The sequence below is a fragment of the Mustela putorius genome, unplaced genomic scaffold (assembly GCF_011764305.1).
Source record: "Mustela putorius furo isolate JIRA1106 unplaced genomic scaffold, ASM1176430v1.1 tig00003863_pilon_pilon_pilon, whole genome shotgun sequence".
Classification (NCBI taxonomy): Eukaryota; Metazoa; Chordata; class Mammalia; order Carnivora; family Mustelidae; genus Mustela; species Mustela putorius.
In genome coordinates, this window is record NW_025422015.1 from 18,982,980 (window position 1) to 19,006,393 (window position 23,414).

General features: G+C 36.3%; 1 protein-coding gene across 4 annotated transcripts in view; it reads left to right on the forward strand.

Annotated features, from left to right (window-relative positions):
* Positions 1–4,396: 4,396 nt before the first annotated feature.
* HBS1L (HBS1 like translational GTPase) overlaps positions 4,397–23,414 on the forward strand; it is an 84,067-nt gene continuing 65,049 nt past the window's right edge. For 2 of the 4 annotated variants that reach the window (XR_001182012.2, XM_045066335.1), the window contains exons 1-4: positions 4,409–4,610; positions 8,332–8,397; positions 16,009–16,137; positions 16,642–16,836. Coding sequence is in view for 3 of the 4 variants with exons in the window: in XM_045066335.1 (XP_044922270.1) it covers positions 4,568–4,610; positions 8,332–8,397; positions 16,009–16,137; positions 16,642–16,836 (433 nt within the window). In the remaining variant the exon portion in view is untranslated. Of the gene's footprint in view, positions 4,611–8,331; positions 8,398–16,008; positions 16,138–16,641; positions 16,837–18,076; positions 22,979–23,414 lie in introns of those variants that run through there. The other 2 variants (XM_004740251.3, XM_004740249.3) reach the window with 2 other exon arrangements.

Sequence of the window (23,414 nt, forward strand, 5' to 3'; positions counted from 1 at the left end):
ATTCGAAAGACACTGTTAGAGAATGAAAAGACCAGTTACGAATGGGAGAAATATTTACAAATTGTATCAGATAAAGTAGTTTTATCCAGAATATTAAAACAACTCTCTAAAGTAAAAAATAAGAAAAAAAACACCTTATTGAAAATAGACAAAAAGACTCAAGACATTTTACCAAGGATATAGAAATGTCAAATAAGCACATCTTTAGACCATAACCAGTGGAGAAACTGGAACTGTGCAGATGGTGGGAGCATAAAATATTACAACCACTTGGGAAAACAGTTTGGCAGTTTTTTTCTTTTTTTTTTTCTTTCTTTTTTTAACTTTACCAAGTTAAAAGTAGACACTTGATTAATGTTAGGAAACATAGTTATGATCATTAGGTAATGACAGCACTATCTGGATTAGATATCTGTTAGATGTCACCATTATTAGTCCTTTAGAAAGGAGCTAAGCAATTTGCCTAAGGCCATAAAGCCAGTACAGGTGGAGATGGACCCTTGTGATTAGATTAATTCATTGGCTCTAGTTCACTTAATTCCCACCCTTGAAGGCCATAATGCTAACTTCCTGACTTTTTTTTCAATTATCTCCTTTCAGACTTCCATCCATATAAAATTTACAATTCTTTTTTAAAGATTTTATTTATTTATTTGACAGACAGAGATCACAAGTAGGCAGAGAGAGAGGGGGAAGCAGGCTCCCTGCCGAGCAGAGAGCCTGATGTGGGGTTTGATCCCAGGACCCTGAGATCATGACCTGAGCTGAAGGCAGAGGCTTTAACCCACTGAGCCACCCAGGCAACCAGTTCAGCAGTTTCTTAAAAAGCTAGAAATAATCTGTCATATCATCCAGCTATTCCTCTCCTAGGTATTTATCTAGGAGAAATCAGTGTATGGCCATAAAAAGAACTGTACATGGATAATCATAGTAGCCCTATTTATAGTAGCCAAAATTGAAAATGACCCAAATAGCTATCAATAGGTGAATGGAAAAATAAATTGTGGTATATCCATACAATGGAATTCCCCTCTGCAATAAAAAGGAATGAACTATTGATTAAAGCACCTATACTGATGAATCTCAAAATTATTATGTTGAGCAAATGAAGACCTATAAAAGAGAAAACCTATTATATGACTTCAGTATGTAAAATTTTGGAAAATACAAACTGATATCTATAGTGACAGAGATTAATTGCTGCATGGGACCAGGGTGAGGAGGCCTCGGGGTGGGGAGGGGGTTGCAGGAGAGAGATTATGAGGAAATTTTTGGGAATCTGGACATGTTCATTATCTTGTTTGGGTTAATGGGTTGACGGGTAAATACACATGTCAAAATGTATCAAATTGTATACTTTAAATATGTGTAGTTTATTGTTTATCAAGGATTCCTCAATAAAAGTATTAAAAACTTTTCAGTAATCTATGCTATTTTCATTTGTAACTTTTTTAATGAGTTGATGTAAAAATGAATTATTTGTGTGGTTGTTTATGCCACTTGTTAAAAATACTGAGAGACTGTATCATTTTTTAACAATTATTTTATTTGAGTATAGTTGACACACAGTATTACATTAGTTTCAGGTGTCCAACACAGTGATTACTGCTCTATACAATATGCTGTGCTCCTAACACATGGAGCTACCATATGTCACCATACAGTGAAATTATAATATCACTAACCATATTCTCTATGCTATGCCATTTATTCTTATGACCTTTTTGTTCCATAATTGGAAGCCTTATGTCCAACGCGCCTCCACCCATTTGCCCATCCCCCTTACCCTCTGGCAACTATCAGTTTGTTCTCCCTATGTACAGGTCTGATTCTGCTTTTCATTTGTTTTTTCTTTTGTTTTTTTAGATTCCATATATGAATGAAATCATGTGGTATTTGTCTTTCTCAGAGGATCTATTATTTTAAAATTCATTAGTTCACTCGGCAAACATTCACAGTCCTGGGGAAACAAAGATAAAGCTTTCCAATTAGTTGGATAGAGAACTAGCATTTATTGAGTATTGAAGGAGTCCAGAGCCTTTCACCCCAAAATATGCGACTTTGGCATACTGATTGTTCTGAGCTGAAGGAACCTCAGAAATAGCAAATTTATCCTTTTCTATATAAAACAAGCCATGTCATTTCCCTTATGAGAAAGGTACCCTCCCTATACCAGGATGAAAAAGTGTCCTTATCGCCAGAGACTGGGAATTGATGCTGAAATGGATCTGTACAAATTTACTGAAATAACCCTTATCTTCGGCTTGTTTTGTACACTCTTGCCCCACCATACATTTCCTAGTTACTTCCCCACAATTTACTATCCATAGCCCATATCCCTTTGTCTTAACAATTCTTGACAAGTTGATCATTTTTAAATTTAATTTAAATTTAGAAAAGATTTTATTTATTTATTTGAGAGAGAGACAGAGCCAGAGAGAGCATGAGGGGGGAGGAACCTGAGAAGCAGGCTACCCATGAGTAGGGAGCCTGACAATGGGATTCCATTCCAGGACCCTGAGATCATGACCCGAGCCAAAGGCAGATATTTAACAGACTGGGCTGCCCAGGAACCCCGTTTTTTAGTTTAGAAGGTATAAAAGCTTCCTGCTCTGGTCACTTCTTTGGATCTTCATTCTCTTGTGAAGGCTCCCATGTATGTGCAAAAATTTAAACTTACATGCTTTTCTCCTGCTTTTAGAGTCGGAGACCCAAAGAAGGTAGAGGTATTTTCCTCTCTTACAGAACTTGTTATGTAACAGCTCTGTTTTACATCCATCACTTCATTTACTTTTCACAAAACAGAAGACATATCTTTTTATGCCCATTTTCCAGATAAATAAATTGAGCTCCCAAAAGTTAACAGAATGTGGCAGAACTGGCGCTGAAATCCAGGCTTGTATGACTCCAAAGTTTTGGTACTTTCAATCAAACCACAAGACAAAAATCACAACTAAAGAGTTCTAGGGGCTGAGAATAAAATCCCTAACACTTTCTGAGGAAGTCAGTGAAGTCTTCACTGCTGAAGAAGCTCTATTGCTTGAGATGTAGTCAAGGCTCTAAAAAGTATTTAGAATGTAAGAGAGTGCATTATTGATAAACCAGAGGCAAATTATATACTATCCCTCAGACAGAAGTAATATTTTCTTCTTCATTGCTTTGTAGTACTGTTTATGTGGTCATTTTATAACTCATCCTCTTCGTACCTCAGTGAGGTACTGAAGCTCATAACTGACAATTATACCACACTAGAAGCTGCTATTTGTATTTTAATAATGCCTAATATTTTAAAGCGTCTGAGATCTGTGTGAAATCATCTTAAAAGCATAATTTATTATTCACCACTCTGTGAGTTAGATACTATTACTATCTCCATTTTACAAAGAAACAGGCTGCAACATAAAAATTACCTAAAAGTGCAAAATAAAACCCTTAGGCCATATAAAATTAGCAACTTTTTTTGTATAATTTTGTCTTGGAGCTACATTAAACATCAATGATAGTTAAGAACAAACACTTGGTAGTCAGACACAGTCAAATGCACATTTAAATTATATTTAAGCCACTTACAAATATGAACTGCATCATTCTTTTTTTTATTATGTATAGTAAAGTTGAGGAAGCTTTCATTTCTAGAATTTGGTGTAAATTATCACCATTTTGAAAACACAGGCTAAAACCGAAACGTAATTTTAGTATGATAATGACGTTGTTTTTTTACACGGCATCATTCACTTTGTGTTTTTGTTTCCACTTTGTGTGCTAAGAAATGAGGACATCTAAGGCCAACGCTATGTCCAAAAAGCTATATTTAATACCCTTAGCATGTTACACGTGATTATGTGTTTAGTGAATGCTCAAAGAATTCATGATGCTGATACTGCCTGCCTCGCCAAGGGCCGACCTCTGCTTCCTAGAGATGTTAACGCAGGATGGAGCATATACGTAAAACCATAAATTAACATAATCGAAGGCATGGTGACCTATTGTAGCCAGATTCTCCTTTAAACCGTATCTACCCATTTAAAGAGTCCTTTTTTACCCCCCTCTAAATCTTGGACTACTTCTTAAACTAAACGAGTACCAATTTGTGAGTGCCTATTACGTCCCTAACTAGGCCTCAAAGGTTAAAGTTACCTAAGTTTCCTGCTTCTATTGAGTACACAGTCTGCTTCATTATCAGAAACCAGACCCCGGAAATAACCTGGGACGCTGACGTAGGTCAGGAACGCCGGCTCCCAAGTTTTTGGTACAAACCGACAAAAAACGAGGGACTGGGATCCCGCCCCTTTGAGCCCTCTGTCAGTCAACCTGTCTGTGGGCGGGCACCATGCTAAAAGACTACGTCCACGCACATCTCTGCGCATGCGCCCCAGGGAGGCGGGTGACCCTGAGACGTTACCGTCGTGCAGTGCGCAGCTAAGTCGTCGCGCGTGCGCAAGCGCTCAGCGCGGAGGCCTGCCGGAAGTCAAGATGGCGCGTATGTGGTCTCCAGGCCGCAGTTGGCGCTTTATCAGTATCTAAACCGTGTGTTTTCTAAGGGGTGGCAAACGCCCTCTCCGCCGCCATGGCCCGGCATCGGAATGTCCGAGGCTATAACTACGATGAAGGTAGGTGGCAGGGCATGCCGGAACGTCACTTTCGCGGTTCCAGCTGGAATCTCAGCCCGTTGGCTCCCACTTGGATCTGTGAGTTTCTCGTTAGTGGTGTCAGGCTGGAATTCGGAGTAGCCTCAGTTGGAGAAAATAACAATACATCTGAGTGCCCGCGAATGGCATTGTTTTAAGTCATGATTTCTGCCCTCTGGGATTGATTTTATTTAGGGAGAGGGAGGTTGCTGCATGCCGTCGTATGGGAAGGACATTTGGGAATGTTGGGATCTGCTGATATTTGTGCACGTAAGCATTATCATCCCCCCCCCCCATTTTCTCCTCCCAGTTCGGGTAGACAATTGTCTACTTCTAGGTAGTGTCTTCCGACCCCCCTTTCAGAAATGCTCATGAAACTGTGCTAATTTGTAAAAGGCCGGTTGACTTCATGCTTACATTCAGCTGTCTGCTGTAACTAGATTTACGTGGTAAATTGTTGTTTGTTCATACATACTTAGTACAAAACCTGGCTTGAGCAGATAACTTATTCTCTATGAGTTTCAAGTTAAATTGGAAAGTTAGGAGATGATAAAAAAGATATCAGAAAGACCCAGTGAATAAGTGGATCAGATGATCTTGAGGTGTGTATACCCAGTTCTTGGTCGATCATGGATCTGGAATGGGAGGAGAAAAAAAGTCGATGCTAGAAGCAGGGGGGCTCTGGATCATACTTCTTGATTAAAAAAAAAAAATGAAATACAAATGAGCATATGAATGTTCTCTAGGAGTTTAAAAGGAGTTAGAATTAGTTTAGGGTAAGTGCATCCTCTCCACAGTGGATAATTATAGGCATCACCAGCATCATGCAAACTAAAATTATAAACAAATATGAAGGAGTACAAAAAAGGAGTAAAGACCTATTGCTTTTTAAAGTGCAGGTCGTGTAAGTGTGCTTAATATGTTGGTGGTTGTTACTGGCACTGCCAGACAATTATTCTAGAACATCAGTATTGCCCTAACCACAGTGGAGGGTAGCTAACACCCTGTGCTACATTTGGAGACTGTCACCTAGTCAGCTTGTCATGTGTTATGTTCCTGGTGTTCATTTAAGATTAGAGGCCGTTTTAAGTGTTGCAGTGGATGTAAACATGGCGTGTGGATCACTGCTACCTGTGAGATGACTTTAGCCCGACAGTTATTTTTGAGGTTATGATATGAAAAATATGAATAGGCCTAATTGCAACTTATTTATTAATAAGTATTTATAATTTCCTCAACCAACATTAATTGAGTGCTTATTCTTCATTAATGGAGTGCTTAGAGTACTGCTCTAAGCTTTGGGGACTGATAGTTGGATGTTTGAGAGACTCTAAAGGGGAGAATATACAAGTAACAGATGAGTCGAGTATGACATGCTACAAAAATTACTCCCAAGGTGCTGTGGGAGCTATGTAAGTGAGAACACCTTATTCAGTGTGGGTTGGCGGAATTTAAGCAGGATTTCTATGTGAAGTAAAGTCCTTCTGGAGGAGAGGTGCTTGGCATGTGGGAGTAAGTGCTAAATCTCTTTTCACCTAGGCAATTCCAGTTCAGGTTGTCCTTCATGTTTCTTTGGAACAATTGATGACATCATAAACAAGCTGTTCCTATAGCATAGGAAGTTCATCCCCAATTTCTGGTTATAAAAGTTCTACTCATTTTAAGGATTCAGTTTATTTCTCTTTTATCTTAAAGTTTCCCCCCTTGAATTAATTTCAAATAATAATTTGAAAATTCTTAAAAGTAATATGATGTTATTAGAGAGTATGTGCTTTAAACCTATTGGTTCCTCTATTTAACTTTCACTTTGTTCTTTGTAATTTGGGTAGTACTTTACTTGGCTGCCTTCATTCAGCTAATGCTATGTTAACTACTAATTTAAAAGTGCTAGGAGGGCATAGTCCATACCTTATTGTTATGTTTGCTCTATTGTTATATTTATTCCAGTAGCTGGAACAATGCTTTATGTGCAGTAAATATTACAGAATTTTACTGAGGAGAAGAACCACTTTACAAAAATCTTAGGAAAGAATTCTCTTCATTTTTTTTATATTGTGGCACTGTTAGGATCAATTTCAGTTGAAAAACTGACCTAGAAAAGTTTCTTGGCATTCATATCTAAAAATAGTATTTTCAAGTGGCTCCTTATTAATTTGCTGATAATAAAGTGTTTACTTGGGATTGTGGTCTAATAGTTTATTGACTGTTACATATTTTTAAAAAGATTTTACTTATTTATTTGACAGGAGGAGAGAGAGAGAGCACAAGCAAGGGAGCAGCAGAGAGAGGGGAGAGAGGGAGCAGCAGAGAGAGGGGGAAGCAGGCTCTCTGCTGAGCAGGGAGCCAAGGATTGGGTTGGATCACAGGACCCTGGGGATCATGACCTGAACCGAAGGCAGACAGTTAACTGGCTGAGCCACCCAGGCATCCCAGGCAGCTACATATTTTTATCCAGTAGTAGCATTTATTTAATTTTTCTTTGCTGTAGATGTTTCATCCCTTGAACATGTGTTCCTACTATATGAATACCGTCAGAAACTAGCTAACTATCCTCTGGAATTTGCTTAAATACTGTATTCCAGGGGATCTTTCCTTAGCCACCCCACTCCCAGTTCTGTTTTTGTTGTTCGTATGTGTGATCCCAAATCACTCTATAATCACTCTGTATTTCTCATGTCTCAGACACTTATCATGTAATTTTGTAATTGCCTGCTTTTGTGTCTTTTTTCCTGTTAGATTTTAGATTCATAGAGATCTGGAAATGTACCTGTCATTCACTGTTGTCCCTCAGATATGTCTAATAGTCCTTGGCATAATCTATATATCAAATGAATGCATTTATGTAAATATATTTACCTTTTTTGTATGTTTTAGTTTTAAATTGATTCACTAATTTATAATAAAAGGAAAACTAATTTAGTTCTAGCCTTGTGCCAGGTAGTTGGCTAAGACAGAACCTTTCCCTGAAGGAGCTTATAGTCTCATGGAATGAAACAGATAATAGTGTTTTGAAGACAAATGGAGGAGTGTGCGAGAGAGTGGAAGTGGCAGGGGGGCTTGTGGCTTTACCAGAATGGTCAGGGAAGACATATGCAAATAGGTGATGTTTTAGCTAGAACCTTACTGAGGAAAAAGAAACAGCCTTAGGAAAATCTGGGCAAAGTGCATATTCTGGTCAGTAGGAAAAAAGTCTCCATCAGCATGAACAAAGAGCATAAGGGAATTTAGGATAAGATGGTTTTTATAGAAATTAACCAGCTGGACATGAAGAAAAACTGCTTTCATGCTCTGATTGTATTCCTTATACTAGTTAGTTGTATGGGAAACAAATGCTTTGGTCATGGAAGGGCACTTGGTGAAAAGAATGATTGATGACTTCAGATTTTTAACCCTGGAGAGATGATTCAAGTTTGAGGTCTCTGATACTATCATTTTTTAATCACATGCAGTGAAAACTTGGAAGAATTTTAAGAAAACCCAGTTAGCTTAAAAACCAAAGAACTATGTATGTCTTTATGAATATAGAAAGTAAGTACCTACATTGGGGTAAAATTTTTAGAATTTTTTGGAGAAATAGACATTCCAAGCTCCTTTAATTTTGAGGGACAGTTTAGTTTGGAGAGAATTCAGATGCTCCTTCGTTAATAACTAAGAATATAAAATGGAACTTATGAAGAATTTGTCTCTTGTTTTTTTATTTTAGATTTTGAAGATGATGATCTCTATGGCCAGTCTGTAGAGGATGATTATTGTATTTCGCCATCAACAGGTGACTTTTAAAAAATAATTTGATTTCCACTTATTTGGTTGTTAAAAAATGTTAAGTATTATTGTCATTCTAGGACTAGAGTGTTCCATAAGACTATAATGTTATGTAACATTTAAAAAGATAATGTCTTTAACTTTTATAAATGTATAAAATTATTTCTTTACCCATGAATAGAGACTAAAGTTTTGATTTCATCATTTAGCTTTAAACATTTGAAGAAAATTTTGAAAACTATGTTTTTTCCAGTATTCTTTGTAACTTGCAAATAATCTGAGTTGTACCGAAATGGTAATTTAGTCAGTAACGAAAATCTAGAACTTCTGAAGGCCGGTAGTAATTAGTTTTATATATTCAGCAATCTCTTGAATCTTAGAAACATTGAAGTGTCACGCATAGACTTCTCTTCATATGGTACTTCAGTTTATCTACTATTAAACAGTTTGTTAAATCAACCAAATCCATGTAGGTCAGTCTTCCTGGAGACAGAATGATTTAGAGTTCACGCTCCTATAGGACTCCACATTAGAGCTTCATCTCCTGTCTTTACCAGCTGAAAGAGTTCTTCTTGACACCATATAAAGGAAACATGATACATTCATACCTTCTTTTCAGCAAAGACATAGTCTTTGACCAGACCTTTTCTCCTAATTTCCTTAACAATGTATTTGTCTTCATATTTCTGCCTACTCTATAAACTTTTGGTTAAAATGCATTGTTGAATTTTACTCTGCCAGGAAAGGGTAAAATTAAATATAGTTAGGTACAACATAAATATAATTCACAAAACTCATTTTCTGTGACTTCAAAGGCTTAATACAATTAACATTTGTATCAAAATCCGCTTTGTCTTTAATACCATATAGTCTGCAGAGCTGTCCTGTACCCCTGTGCTTGCTTTAAGCTCCCTTTCAGTCTCTGAAGACCAGATATGTTCTTTTGACTTTCTTTATAAAGCATAGGTGTTCCACAAGTTGTCTTAGCACCTCTTCTCTTCCTGCCATTTCTTATCCTGTTACTTGTTCCTCTGAAATGCATCTAGCTCTTTATTTGTACTTTCCTCATTTAGTCTTATTAATCAAGGCCTTTCCTCTTTCTCTAGTGTTACACTGTTACCAATCAGGATCCTATTAGGAGATAGAAATTGCACCAGTTGTTTTGTCAGAGAGAATTTAATACAAGAAGTTCACCAGATTTTAAAGAGTGAAAAATGCAAGAAAGGCAAGCAAAATACCAAGGAAGGCGGTAACTTCAGGAAGCATTTAGTTGTAGAGGAGCAAATGGGTGAGGTCAGACCCAACTTTTTAGAAGCTTGTAGAATGCCTCCTTGGAGCTGGGGCTTAGACCTGTGACGAGGGTTCTGCTTTGCCTCTGAAATTCAGAGGAGGGACTGTGAAATGGGGGATTCAACTCTCTGAGGAGGGGGACTGCATGGCTGGTACTGGTGTCGGCAAAAGGCTGACAATTCAGCCTTTTGAAGAGGGAATTCTAGCTGGCTTGCTGGTCATGGTGTCTGAGGGATGTAGGTGGGGACACATGGAAGCTGGTTTTGGGAGTTTTGGGCAGACTGCTCACTGGTTCTAATTGCTGTTACTGTAGTGCGCAATGTGGGTGAGGCAAAGGGGGATGCACAAATAGTAAAAAGGAAAGGAGCACTTGTGTTCTTCCCCTGGCCTTCCAGTCTCCCTTTAGCATCTTCCTCATTGGCTGATCCCCAAAGGAGCTAACTGTCGAAGAAATGAACTTCCTGGAGACTGCAACCCCAGTATCACAAAGCAGAATGAAGGCTGGGTGTGAAGCTCAGATGGCTTCATCAGCATTCCTTTAGAGCTCCTTATGCAGGGGTTCAAGGCCACATTGCATAGGGATGAGGAATAAAATAAAAGAAATAAAACAAAAAAAGTTTTTGTCCAAGGAACCTCTCAGACACATGCCATTTGCAATGTTAAAGAAAACTTCATGGCTTAACCCTTGCGGGCTCCTGTAATAATACTGTCAGAGTTGACTAGGTGATTAAGTGATAGCTGCTAGCATGAACTTCATCACTCATATTGTTAAGCACAATAGAGAGCATGACATGCTCATGAAATGAGAAGATGATATGGGTGTGATAATTAGATTGGAGTTTAAAAAAAATCCCTTCTACAAAGTAGAGACTGGATTGAAGGCGGTACATGAGTGGATATACATAGATTAGTTTGGAGGCTATAATACTAACTAAAGATGGAGATATTAGACAGTTGTTCTTAAAATGTCCATGTGCCATTAGCATCACTTGAGAATTTATTAGAAAAGTAATTCTTGGCCCTGTTTCAGTCAGAAACTCAAGAATGGAGCACAGCTACTGTTTTAACAAGCCCTCAATGGTATGTTGATGCTTGCTTTGAGAATCATTTGTTTAGGACAAGGGTGGTAGCATTAGATTTGGAGAGAAATTCTAGAGATAATTAGAGGAGTTAAGGCCTACAGATTTAGAAGTTGCTTGAATCTGACTTGTACAGGGGTGGGAACCTTTATAGAGGGAGGAACTACTGAAAGAAATCTTAATCTTGCAGGTTAACACATTGATTTATCTAGTCTTATCTGAATAAATCATGCTTAATCTTGTGTTAGGAATTGATGATACATTCTGAGGTCAGACATTCTGAGGGTATTTTTCTGAGATTTACACTCATGGTCTAGCTTTCCTGAGGTCAGAGTTTATCCTTGTGTCTCTCATAGCTCTTTATGTGTATCTTGTGTGTGGTTCATATTCAGGAAAGTTTTATAATTTGAGTTACTTTGGTATACTCCAAGAAGTCAGTGATACTATTGAAGCAGGAGATAGTTAAATGGTTTTGAGTTTTTTCTGTGACAAACTGTATTTTTAACAAAAACATCTGGTTTGGGATTTTTAAATTTTTTAAAACATAGTGATGATATTAGATCAGAAACTTTTCTTCTTTAGTGGTATATTTTCCAGGTGATTTTCAGGAAAAATAATGAAGAGTTTTAGAAGGATCCTCTCTGTTCTCAAACTGCCACTGTTATTGTAGAGATGATCATAGTCATGGTCTTAAAGAATTCTGATAATTGAGTGCTTTATCAATAGGCATTTTTCTAAAATTCATCAGCGCTTGTATTTTTTTGAACTTTACTAAGCACAGTTTTCATGATTTTTAAATGTTACAGCTTTTTTTCCTTTGGAAAGATTGACTTTGATACTGAATATTGAACATATGTCAAGGAATTGGGGATGGCAAAAACAACATATATATAACTTTATTTGAACAGTTATGGGTTTTGTTTTGCCTACTAAAATTAGAAGTGTTAAAGATAAACCAAAGCATATTGAAATTTTTAAGAATTTATTTGAGCAAACATCATTTTGAATCAGGTAGCTCCAAACTGGAGGTGGTTAGGCGTGCTCCACTGGAATGGAGCTAGGAGCAGGGGTTTTATAGAGAAGACAGGAAACAAAGTAAAGAAATTATTTGTTTGGCTATAGCTTAAGGGTTGCATTATTTGGGAAAGCCTAGTTGGCTTTTTGTGATTGATTGTTCCTGAGACATTCATAGTAATTGACTCTTGCTTCGTTTTTCATTTGTTAACAAGGTATCTGAGCTACTGTAGTCAAAAGGTCTTCAATGATAACTTAAGCAGTAGTAATCTTTATTCAGTGCGTTCCAACTCAAAATCTTTATTGAGTATTAATGTGTATGAAAACCCCTATTTAATAAATTTATAAATTAGTTTAGCATGTTAGAGGTCGTCTTCAGACATGCCATAGCAGTGTGGTGGGTGGAGCCATAGTCCTACATGAAGGGGCCTGGGAAGGCTTCTGGAAGGAAGGGAGATTGGACTGGTCAATTTGGGAGGAAGAATGGCTTTGTTCCGAGGAAGAAAATAGCGCTTGAGCAGTGGCCTCTATGTGAGGCTTATTTGAGAACACATATGATGCAGCAGGAAAGAGGACTAGGAAAGAAAGTAGGAGGCAAGCTGTGGAAGAATATTTTTTTTTTTTTTTAAGATTTTATTTATTTGGCAGACAGAGATCCCAAGTAGGCAGAGAGACAGGCAGAGAGAGAGGGGGAAGCAAACTCCCCACTGAGCAGAGAGCCCACTGGGATGCAGGGCTCGATCCCAGGACCCTGGGATCATGACCTGAGCTGAAGGCAGAGGCTTTAACCCACTGAGCCACCCAGGTGCCCCTGGAAGGCAATTTTTAATTGTAGGTGTGTCCTGTCAGCTTAGTGAAGGGTTTTGAGTGAGGGGGCTGTATTTTGGGAAGGGAATTGATTGACTGTACAGAGTGGACTCTGGGGGGGCTTGTAGGCCAGTATTTCCTGATCTTCCCTGATGATATTGGTTAGCTGGGAGACCAAATGCAGCTTTAAAAATACAGGTTTCCTGGGGTGCCCGGGTGGCTCAGTGGGTTAAAGCCTCTGCCTTCGGCTCAGGTCATGATCCCGGGGTCCTGGGATCGAGCCCCACATCGGGCCCTCTGCTCATCAGGGAGCCTGCTTCCTCCTCTCTCTGACTGCCTCTCTGCCTACTTGTAATCTCTGTCTGTCAAATAAATAAATAAAATTAAAAAAAAAATACAGGTTTCCTGCCCCATATCCAACCTCACTGAATCAGAACCTTTAGAGCAAGAAGCCCAGACAGCTGTGTCATTAATGAATGCCTCTTAGATGATTTTTATTTTAAGGTGTTAAGGAAACAATTTGGTTTTGAATCAGGTTTTGAATTCTTAAAACTTTCATGTTTGTTAAACTGCCTTAAGTTTTAAACGTCAACATGGGTGTCCCCAATTTTTCAAAAAGCATTTCCATTAAAGTTTGTGATTTAAATTTAGAAACAAATAGCATTTTTTATTATCCTTTTTCTCTCCGTTGCTTTTTTTCTTACTATTTTATTGTATTTGTTGCCTTTTGGGCTCTCATTTCAACTTCAAAGATTTGGACTATTTTTCCCCACTAGTAATTATTTTCCTGGGGGACTTTGTCTATCCTCCTTTCCTCCCCACTTGCCAGCAAATCTAGCCAACACTGCTTCCAAAACAGTGGCCATAGTATAGGTTTCTGAGTTGGGTTTGTGTGTTCATCTGGGGTAAGAACCCCCCACCCCAACCCGGAAAAAATAGCTCCTCTGAGGTTGAGTTGCAGCCTGGATATTGACAACTTCCCTTTTCCTGTCAGTATTTCCTAAGTAAAAATTGTTGGGGGAAATTATCTGATTTTTTCCCTCACTTAATTTTTTATTTTTCTTGGGGTTTTCCTCACAGGTAAAAGCTATGAGAGGAAGTTGAGGCAAGTATATTTGTTACTTTTAGGCTAAACTGAATAGTGTATTATAGCTAGGAAAATAATTTGTAAATCACCAGGCACAAAGTGGCCCAGTTTATGTTTTTTAGTACTACCACATTTTATTAATCGCCACAGAATGTAAGGCATATTGTAATTTTAGGTACCACCTAAAGTAAATCTTCTGTCAGTCTAAATGTTGCATGATGTTGGATGCCATTTGATTGTAAGACACATCCTCGTTCTGAGATTTTAACATGAAATTAGTGGTCATCTTAGAGAGTCTGTAAATAGGAAGACTCTTCTGTTTAGCCATGCTGACTTTTTAATAGTGTTCTATTCTTGTACTGAAGGGGGATAAAAATAGGGAGAAATATATAAAACATAATGTGTGTATTCTTGAAAAACCTTATGGTCTTCAAAACTGTATACTGAAAATAACAGAACATCTGGGAAAAACTAGGATCATGACAGATGAGTCAACCTGTAAAGTACTATTAAAAGCAGTAATCATCTTAATAAAAATGCTTGCACATTTGAAAAGATACCTTAACTTGCTAATAAAGAAATATTCCAGTAAATATAGGAGTTTACATTTTAAAAAACGTAAAAATCTTTATAGAAATGTGAGAAAAAGTTGAACTAATGAATAATGTTGCAAAGGCAAATGCTCACAGATGTTGGAGAGCCAAGCAGTAAGCATGCACAAAGCGACACACGTCCTCCAAACTGAGCCAAGAGGAAGCCTGTGGGTCTCTCTGGCATTGCAGTCCCATTATAGATACAGTGTCATATTCTGTGCTGGGTATTCCCTTGTCCCTGCTGCTTTTAGGTGATGCCAAACATCCCCTCCCTCTCTAAGTGTTGAGGGGAAAAAAAAAATCTCATAAGTCAAAGCACTTGCATATTATGTCCTCATCATTCTCCTCTTTACCATTTGTGTGAATAGGTCTTGTTGAGGTAACATGCCTTGTAGCAGAATAGATTGAATCTCTCAGCTGTCCTGTATCTCTCTTGTTTGTTTTTCTTGTCCAACATGTCTTCCACCTCTTCCTCAGTTTTTCTGACCCTCTTACCTCATTTTTTAGAACTGTGCTGATCTTCAGTGATTACTTAATCTTCTGTGCTTCTTTGGCACTTGTTATCTATATTGCTCTTTTGGCTTTTAAAATACATCATTACATTTTTTTTCTTGGCCTTTCCTACTCTTCCATAAGGCCATTGTTGATTTAGTCTATGCATAGATAGCTGTTATGCTACAGCCTTCTGCATATGGGAGTTACACATAAGCCATAGTATTATTATCTGGTCTGTATGTGCATTATTTATATGCAGTAGTTGCAAACTTTGAATGGAGTTAGCTTCCCTTTCTTTCGTAGATGTGCCTTCTTGACAACATGAACAAAAGTTAAGTGTAGGAACACTAAGCAGTATAGACTTCAGTGTTCTGTGCTCTTCCAGAAAACTAAATAATATAAAATCCCTAATAACACCTTGCCTGTAGAATACTGTATTGAAATTTCCTTCTTATTCTTTAATTTTATTTCTTCACAATTGAGCACAGTCCTAGGAATTGAGTTCATTGGGAATCCAGCTGAGGTGGAAGAGTTAGCACTTGGGATGCGTGTGATGATTTTCTCCTTTGCTCACTTGCGTTTTATTTATGATACTCAGGCATATATTGTCTTTCCTCCTTTTAATGAAATCTACAATACCAGCTATATATTAAGTAATGACACTGCTGTAGAATGGCATAGACTAGTCGCTGAAACTCAGTGAGGTATGTGACACTAGTATACAGCGTAGACAGTGTTTGACAGTAGGAGTTGTTCAAAAGTTAAGGCCTATGATTTTGGTCAGCTGTAGGGTTCAAGCAAAATCAGCAATTCTTGGAAAGTGAAAATTAACTTGTTTTTAGTATTTTCTTAATTATGCAGATAAGCAGGTTTGGTATGTGGTTTGAAATATTTGTTCCAAAGATGAGAACATTTTGCATGGAAGATGGAGTAGTAGGCAGGGATGAGGTGTTAGGAAAGGTAGTGTTCGAAAACTATGACAAAAGTCAGCTCGGTGGAGCTGTTAGAGATGGGAAGAAAGAAGGAGGATGGTTGTTAAAGCCAGTGAGTAGTTACTGAGGACATCCGACCAGGATTTAGGATATGGTATATTTTGTCTTTGTTTTTGATTCTATCCATTATTATAGAATGTGGGTAAATGGCCATAGGTGGTAGGTCAGAATCTTTAATTTCTATTTCAACTTTTGTCGGGAACAAAAGACTTACTGGGAAGTGGCTGTGCTACAGCATTTTCCCATCATTTTCTCTTCTAGCTGCTCAATTTATTTACTCGCGGCGTGACAGACCTTCCCTTGGTGAGCCTGTAGAAGAATACGATTACGACGATCTGAAAGAGTCCTCCAATTCTCTTTTGAACCATCAGCTGAGTGGAATTGATCAAGGTATAGTAAAGAGTAGTTAATCTCTGCTTCCTGTGTGAACGTGATTGTTGATCAATACACCAGAATTTATTAGGTTTATTGCAGTTGTTCACAGTAGTGATTGTGGGTAAGAATGGTACAAAAATGTCTCTTATGTCTTCAAAGGAAATTTGCATTTTATTAAGTATATTTTTTGAGGAGTGTATGGTTAACTCGATGGTTGAAATATTGGTTGTGTGACTGTTATTTAGTAACTGGAATATTTGACTGAGATCTTCATTTATTTAGGAGAGAAACTTAAGTGATTTATTTTCTTTTAGCAATATTTATTGTTTCATGAGCTCTAATAGGGAAAGATAGGTATATTGTGGATAAAAATATAGTCATTGTAAGTAATTTTTGCCCAGGAAGGAGGAAAGTTGGACATCCTAATAGAGTTTCAAATCCTTCTTTTGTTTTGTTTTGAAAACTGAGGGTTCTTTCATGACATCATTTAGGTATGGCTTTATTTACTTTCTGTTCTAGCTCGTCTTTATTCATGCCTTGATCACATGAGAGAGGTGCTTGGAGACACTGTGCCAGATGACACTTTGATTGAAGCCGTTCTGAAGAACAAGTTTGATGTGCAGAAGGCTTTGGCAATGGTTCTGGAACAAGATAAAATGCAGAATTGGAAGGTCAAGAGTGAGGGAGCAATATCTACAGGGAAGATAGCAAAAGGTATGCTTTTACTTGTTTTCTTTTAGTTTTTTTACAGTTAATGCTTTAAAAGAGGCTTTGATTTGCTTTAGCTGTTTAGAAAAATGGGCAGAAAATTGTGCATGTTACAGTAATCCTGATGATCATCAATTGATTTACCCATTTGTGAATCTTTAAACTGAGTGCTGTGTTTTCTTTCCTTTGTTAAAGATTGTTTTTTGATTATTTCCCTGCTTTTTTGAAAACTAGAAGAATATGGGGGGAATAAAATCAGATAAAAACAAGACAAGACACTTGTTGCTTCTTGTCAGTAGCTTAGAAAGTTTTTAAATTTTTTTTTTTATTAACTCTGATGGCTCAGGAGATGGAAATTAATAGCCAGACAATTAATTACAAAAATGCCCTTATGTTTATAGCATTTGTAAATGTATTAGTTTTATTTAAATGTTGTAAGTATCATAATTATACTGTTCTTGCATTTCAAAGCCTGATCTTTTATTTTAAATTTATAGAATTTGGGGTTAGTTTTTGAATTTAATTGGCATAAGAAGGGAACTGAGGTATCTTTATAATAATTGGTATGGTGTCTGTCCGTAGGAGCATGGTGATTTATTAACTGGCTTGATATTTCCTATATCCCGAGGACTAGATTTTCACCATAACAAAGTTGTATGCAGTCTCTTAACATGAAATAAGGGTGTTTTTTCATTTTTTGTTTAAATTTTAAAAGAATTTTGATGGGGAGGTACCTGTAACTGACCAAATGAAAATGAGTCTATAGTATTTTATCTTTATTAGTAGTTTATTCCAGAAATTACAGAATGTTATTTGTTTGCATGTTTTTAATACATTAAGAATATAGGAGAAGATGAACTAAATAAGTTCCTTTCACTGGTCTTTTAGACATTTTGAATTTGACAGTTCTGATGATAATTTTAGTATGTTTAAACCTCACATTATAAAATTTGTGAAAATTAGAATATTGACTAACTTGGTACTTGTATTTGTATATATCAGTGAGCAAAGTGAGAAGGTCACTTTAAGATGGTTAAAGGAAGGTAAAATTCCTTTATTATTGTTTTTTTAGAGTGTTCACTTTTATTAAATAATGATCAAATGTTTGATCACTTTATTCATGTTATAATCAAAAGAAACATTTAGTAATTAAATGCCTCATTTCATGTTTCCTTTTGGTTGCTGTGACTGCCTTCTGCATTTATCAACCTATTCATCTGAAAATTAATGGCTTTTGTAAGGTAAGGAGTCTTATTATCTTCCTCTGAAGTTTCAGCTGATAATATTCAAAGCTCTTGTCCTCAATCTGCAAACCACTTGGATTATAGTAGCAAACCCTTTGATTTTTCTGGCCCAGTAGGAAAATCTGGATTATATCCTAATTCCTCAGTTATACCAAGTCACTATTTACTCCACAAAAAAAAGAAACTTGACAGACCTAAAAGTGAAAAGAAACTAGAATCATGTAAGTTAACAAAAGAGCTGTCACTAGCTGACCTAATTGATGATATGCCAAGAGATTCTTGTAAAAGTCAACCATCAGTCAGATTATCAAACACAGGTAGTCTGGAAGGTCTGTTTTCAATGAATCTAGGTGCTGATATGTTAAGACCTCATGAATCTGAATGTGTTTCCAAAGATGATTCTTCATTCAAAGAAATACCAGATTTAAAATCCTTAATGACAAAGGACATAACACCTAATAACTCTTTATGTACTCAGAATAGTTCACTACCTGATTTGCAAAGCATTCTAGTACAAAACAGCATAGGAAGTTTAAGTAATCCTTCGCTCTTAACTAGCACATTGGAAGATACAGCTCATGATAATGTAAACGCTGCTAAAATGACTGAAGTTGGAAGTGTTTCTTCAGTTGAACAAAGTACTAAGAATTCCATTTTAAAAAATGACAGTTTGCAGTTTTCCCAGTGTGAAAGTCCATCCCTAGCTGAACTCTTTCAGGAACACAAAGAAAACAATCCAAGCCAGTGCTTTCCTTTATCTGATCTTTGTAACCAGTCATCTGCCAGTTTCACAGATCCAAGTTTGGGATCCTTTCCCCTGTCACAGCTAGCAAATCGGTATCCATCTTCGACTGGAATATCAGAATTAACAGGATCCCTGTCATCTTTGGCATTTTGTAAAGCTTCTCCTACAAGAGATCTTGAGAATTTGTCACTTTCTGATTTGATTGCAGAAACAATTGATATAGACAACACTCAAATTAGGAAGGAGTCTTCTAAGCTCAGTTTATCTGAAATAAGGTCACCTGGAATAGATTCAAATATTGATCTTAGTGTCCTTATAAAAACCCCTCATCTTGTTCCAAAACATGCAGTAGACCAATCAGTTGCTCCAACATCAGAAACAAAAGTTTTAAGTTCAAAGTTAGGGAAAAGTTTCAATTCTGCTAAGGCTAATAAGAAAACCAATAAAGGCTCTTTGACTAGGAAACCACCTTTTTCTCTCTCTTGGACCAAGGCCCTTGCTGCTAGACCTTCAGCTTTTGCTTCAACACTGTGTCTTCGTTACCCACTGAAAAGCTGCAAGCGACGCACTCTTGACCTATATAAGACTTTTCTTTATAGTAGACAAGTTCAAGACGTGAAGGACAAAGAAATAAGTCCTCTTATAGCAATAACACCATTTGACTTCAAATCTGCATCTCCTGATGACATTGTAAAAGCTAATCAAAAGAAAGCTTTCACTAGAGAATAGTAACAAAAGGAAAACTTGCTAACTGTTGAAGAGCTTCTGTTTTAATTTAGTCTTTATAGAATTACTTGGTATTATGGGATTCAAGTTGTGATTTTTACATTAAAATCGTCTTAAGTCAGTTGATAGTTTTAGTTGATATGTGTTTTTGCACTGAAAAAATTTTTTTAAACTATATCTTCTTTTAAGTGATAACTGGCTTTATTTAAGTTGATAGCCTAAAATGGGTGTGTTTACAAAGCGTATATGGAAACTTGATATTGTGAAATCAAACCTCTCAGATATTTTTGTTTCAGCATTCAACTTTATAAGTTTTTACAACAAGACATTTTCTTTTATAAAGTATTTTTGTGCTTCGTTCTTAAACGAAAATGCCACTTGGGATTATTAGAGTTTAGTGATGAAGATTTTTCTTATGATACGTGGCATAGCATAGGTGAGCCGTAATTATATTTTAAAATATTAGTGATATCATTCCCATTCATTATTTTTCTGTAGGTGAATACTTAAAATTTTTCTATTAGAAAATTTTAAAATTCCTGACTCTTCAGAATACTGTGGAGGTTGTTGAAATACATTTTTGATGGTAATGAAATGAAAAACCTTTAAAGGACCATGTACGTACTGAAGTTGGATTAATACTAAATTACTTTTATACATTTTCAAAACCATTTGTCCTAAATGCACACTGCAATAAGTATGTAGGAAGTGTTTTCAAGTATGGCTGCATGTTGTTTGAGTAGATAGTTTTATCAGATCTCTTACTTTTTTTTTTTTTTACTGTGAGTAATGAAATGTGGAATTTTCCTTTTTGATACTGCAGTGACAAAGTTACAGCAATGGTAGACCAGTAAGAGCTCTTCTAGTTGCTAGAACAAGTATGTAATTCATCCCTTAAAGCAGTGGTCCTTAGCGAACAATCAGAATCGCTGGGGAAATTTTTTCAAAACACAGATACTGTAGCTTCACTCTAGACATGGTGGTCAGTCTCTGAGGGTTGGCATTTGGGAATGTGTATTTTCAAAATAGTCCCTAGGTGATTTTGATATGTTACTTTTACTTAAGAACCACTGTCTTAGGGGAAGAAATCAGTAGCATGAGAGGCATTACTAATGCTAAGACCAATGTGAATTTATACTTATAGTTTCTAGGAATCAGGAATACTAAGGAAATTTCGAATTAGGAATTACAGTCTTTTACGTAAGAGGGTGCTGATGGTGTATTATTAATATTTCTTGCAGGAAAAAAATAGTATCTAGAATGTTATTTCTTAATGAAAATGAAATAGCTGGCCTTTTCCCAGTAAAGAAATATTTTTCTCTGGCAGCTACTTCACTATGCTTTTGATAATATTTTTGTTTTTTTTGTATTTCTTGTTTCAGTTTATTTTCAGAATGACATTCCAATATTTTTAACTGTGTATGATGTTTTTATATCCAGTGTTTTGGTGGGAAAACTTAAGCCAGAATTATGTCTTCATTGTTCTTGACGACTTTTTTTCATGATGTCTTCAGTTTTGTTTTTAACTGTATATTTCAGTGCACATCATACTGATGCTTAGGAGATCATATAAATCACGTTTTGTTTATGGTCGATTTTAAAGTTTGAATGAACTCAACTGCTGATTTTGTTTTCCTAGCCTTAAACCTTGATGAAACATTTTAGTAATTTTGCAAAATTAGTATATGACTCATCAACTAGATTTATGTATGGGCAATCTGCCACTTAGAATTAATTGTATTCTATGAGTCTGTTTGGAACTGACAATAATTCCAGATAGATTAAGTGTTATGCAAGTGGTCCACTTTGCACATGAACCCACAAATACTTAACCCATAGTGAAATTGAACAGTGGTACTATTATTTTACCTTCTTTTATAACAGATTTTTAAGCGGAAATACAATACCTTTAAGCCATATAGTAGATTTTGTAGAGTGAACTAGGTCTCCTTTTGTTGACTGATTAGGATTGTAAGATTATTTAGGGGAAAAACTTTGTTGCAGAATGATAGGTCTCCCTGTTGCCCTTGTCATGCCTACTCGTCCATGAGGCACATACATGATATGGCCTTATTGACTAAGGATGTGTCACAGTTTCTGAGATTCAGAGAGTGGAACCGAGAAGGTCCCTTGTCCCTTCTTCCTTTGGCCTTTGGCCATTGATAAAGAGACCAGTGCCTCTTTATGGATATATTCCCAGTGATGATGATTGCTTGCACTAAGTGCATATTCTGCACCAACTGCTGGTTTTTGACTGACTGCTGTCTTGGTAGCTCAGGTATGCTAAGAGTTTTAGATTATTTTCTAATTCCATTATCAGTTTTGTGATGCAAAGCCATTTTTGATTATGATCAAGAGCATTTTTCTTTAGGAATGTAAATGATACTGTAATTATATTCTAAGTGACATAAAATACAAAAGATATTTAAAATTACTATTTTTGCTCACTTTTTTTTGTCTTTAAATGATCTAAATGATTTAAGTGGTTCATGGATGTTTTGTCCTCTTGCATTCTAAAGTCTTCATTTGGCTTTTTTGGTTATGGTTCTTCTTTTCCATTAATTGACAAGAACTAGGGTTTCACTTGTGTACATGACATTTTGCTTAACTTTTCTTTTTTTGTTTTACTTTTTTCCTGCTTCTAGTTTAATAACTCTCATTCTAATCTCTTTTTGGCTTTGAATCCTCCTTTCTTGAACTTTTCTTTTACCCTTTTTTTCTTCTCATATAAATAGTAATAAATATTCCCAGCGTGTTATATTTCAATGTTTAGTATTCCAAGTGGCAGGTCATCCAACTGATTGTCACACTATACTAGAGATTAAACTAGTACCGTGCTTTTCTTTGTATGTAAAAGGGAGCACTGTTAAGATAAACACAGTTAAGAGAAAAGTAATGAGTTCTTATGTGATTATTTACTTTTTAAATTGACCCTGAATTTATATGTGGACCATTACAAATAAACAAGTACACACTTACACATTGAGGAAGAACTGTATCAACCGGTTTTTTGTTTTGTGTTCCTACAAGTATATGTTTGGTTATGGAGTCATTTTTGTAGTAGCCTAAAAATTGCTTTTTGTTACTTATACAAACAAAGAGAATGTTGACCAGACAGGGAAGTGTTGATAGTAATTTCTTTACTGGTTTTCTTCTAAGATTATATAAGACTCGATGTATGCAGTTGTACATTATATTTTTAATTTTTAGGGTGTAAAAGACTTGTCATTTTGAGTGTATATATACATTTTTGTAAAAGCTACATTGAAATAAATTATAATTCTGGGATTCTCTTAAATAAGAAAACATCACAGTTTATCCGTAGGGATTTTTTAGATAAACTTGATCCTTCAGAATGGGATTTTAATAATTTATGCTGAAGATACCTGCTTTTATGTTCCTATAAACAAATTAAACAAAACAAAACACAAAACTATCTGGTTGTAAAGAATTTCTTCTAAGATATTTGTCACTTAGAATTCTTGCTTTCCAAAAGGTAGAATTTAATAAATGTTTACTTTGGAGGACTTAACATACCATGCTAAAGGGGGGACCATTTTAAACAGCAAAATTACCAACTAAAATTGTAATATGAAAAATGTGACACTAGATAGGTCATAAAAAGGGTATTTGTTTATGGTGTGAGAGCTGAAACAAGAAGGCAGAGTATCTATCACCTTTTGACCTCAGCTAGGACTGTGCATGTTGGGGGGTTCTAATTTTTTGCTTCTCTGCACTTTTGTGGGCATGATTGCAAAAATGCCTGCAGCACATAGTGATTTTTGAGGTTAATACATTTTAGTGAATAGGTAAATTTGCAGGTATGGAAACGGTGAGTAATAAGGATGGACTGTACATGTTTTGACCCA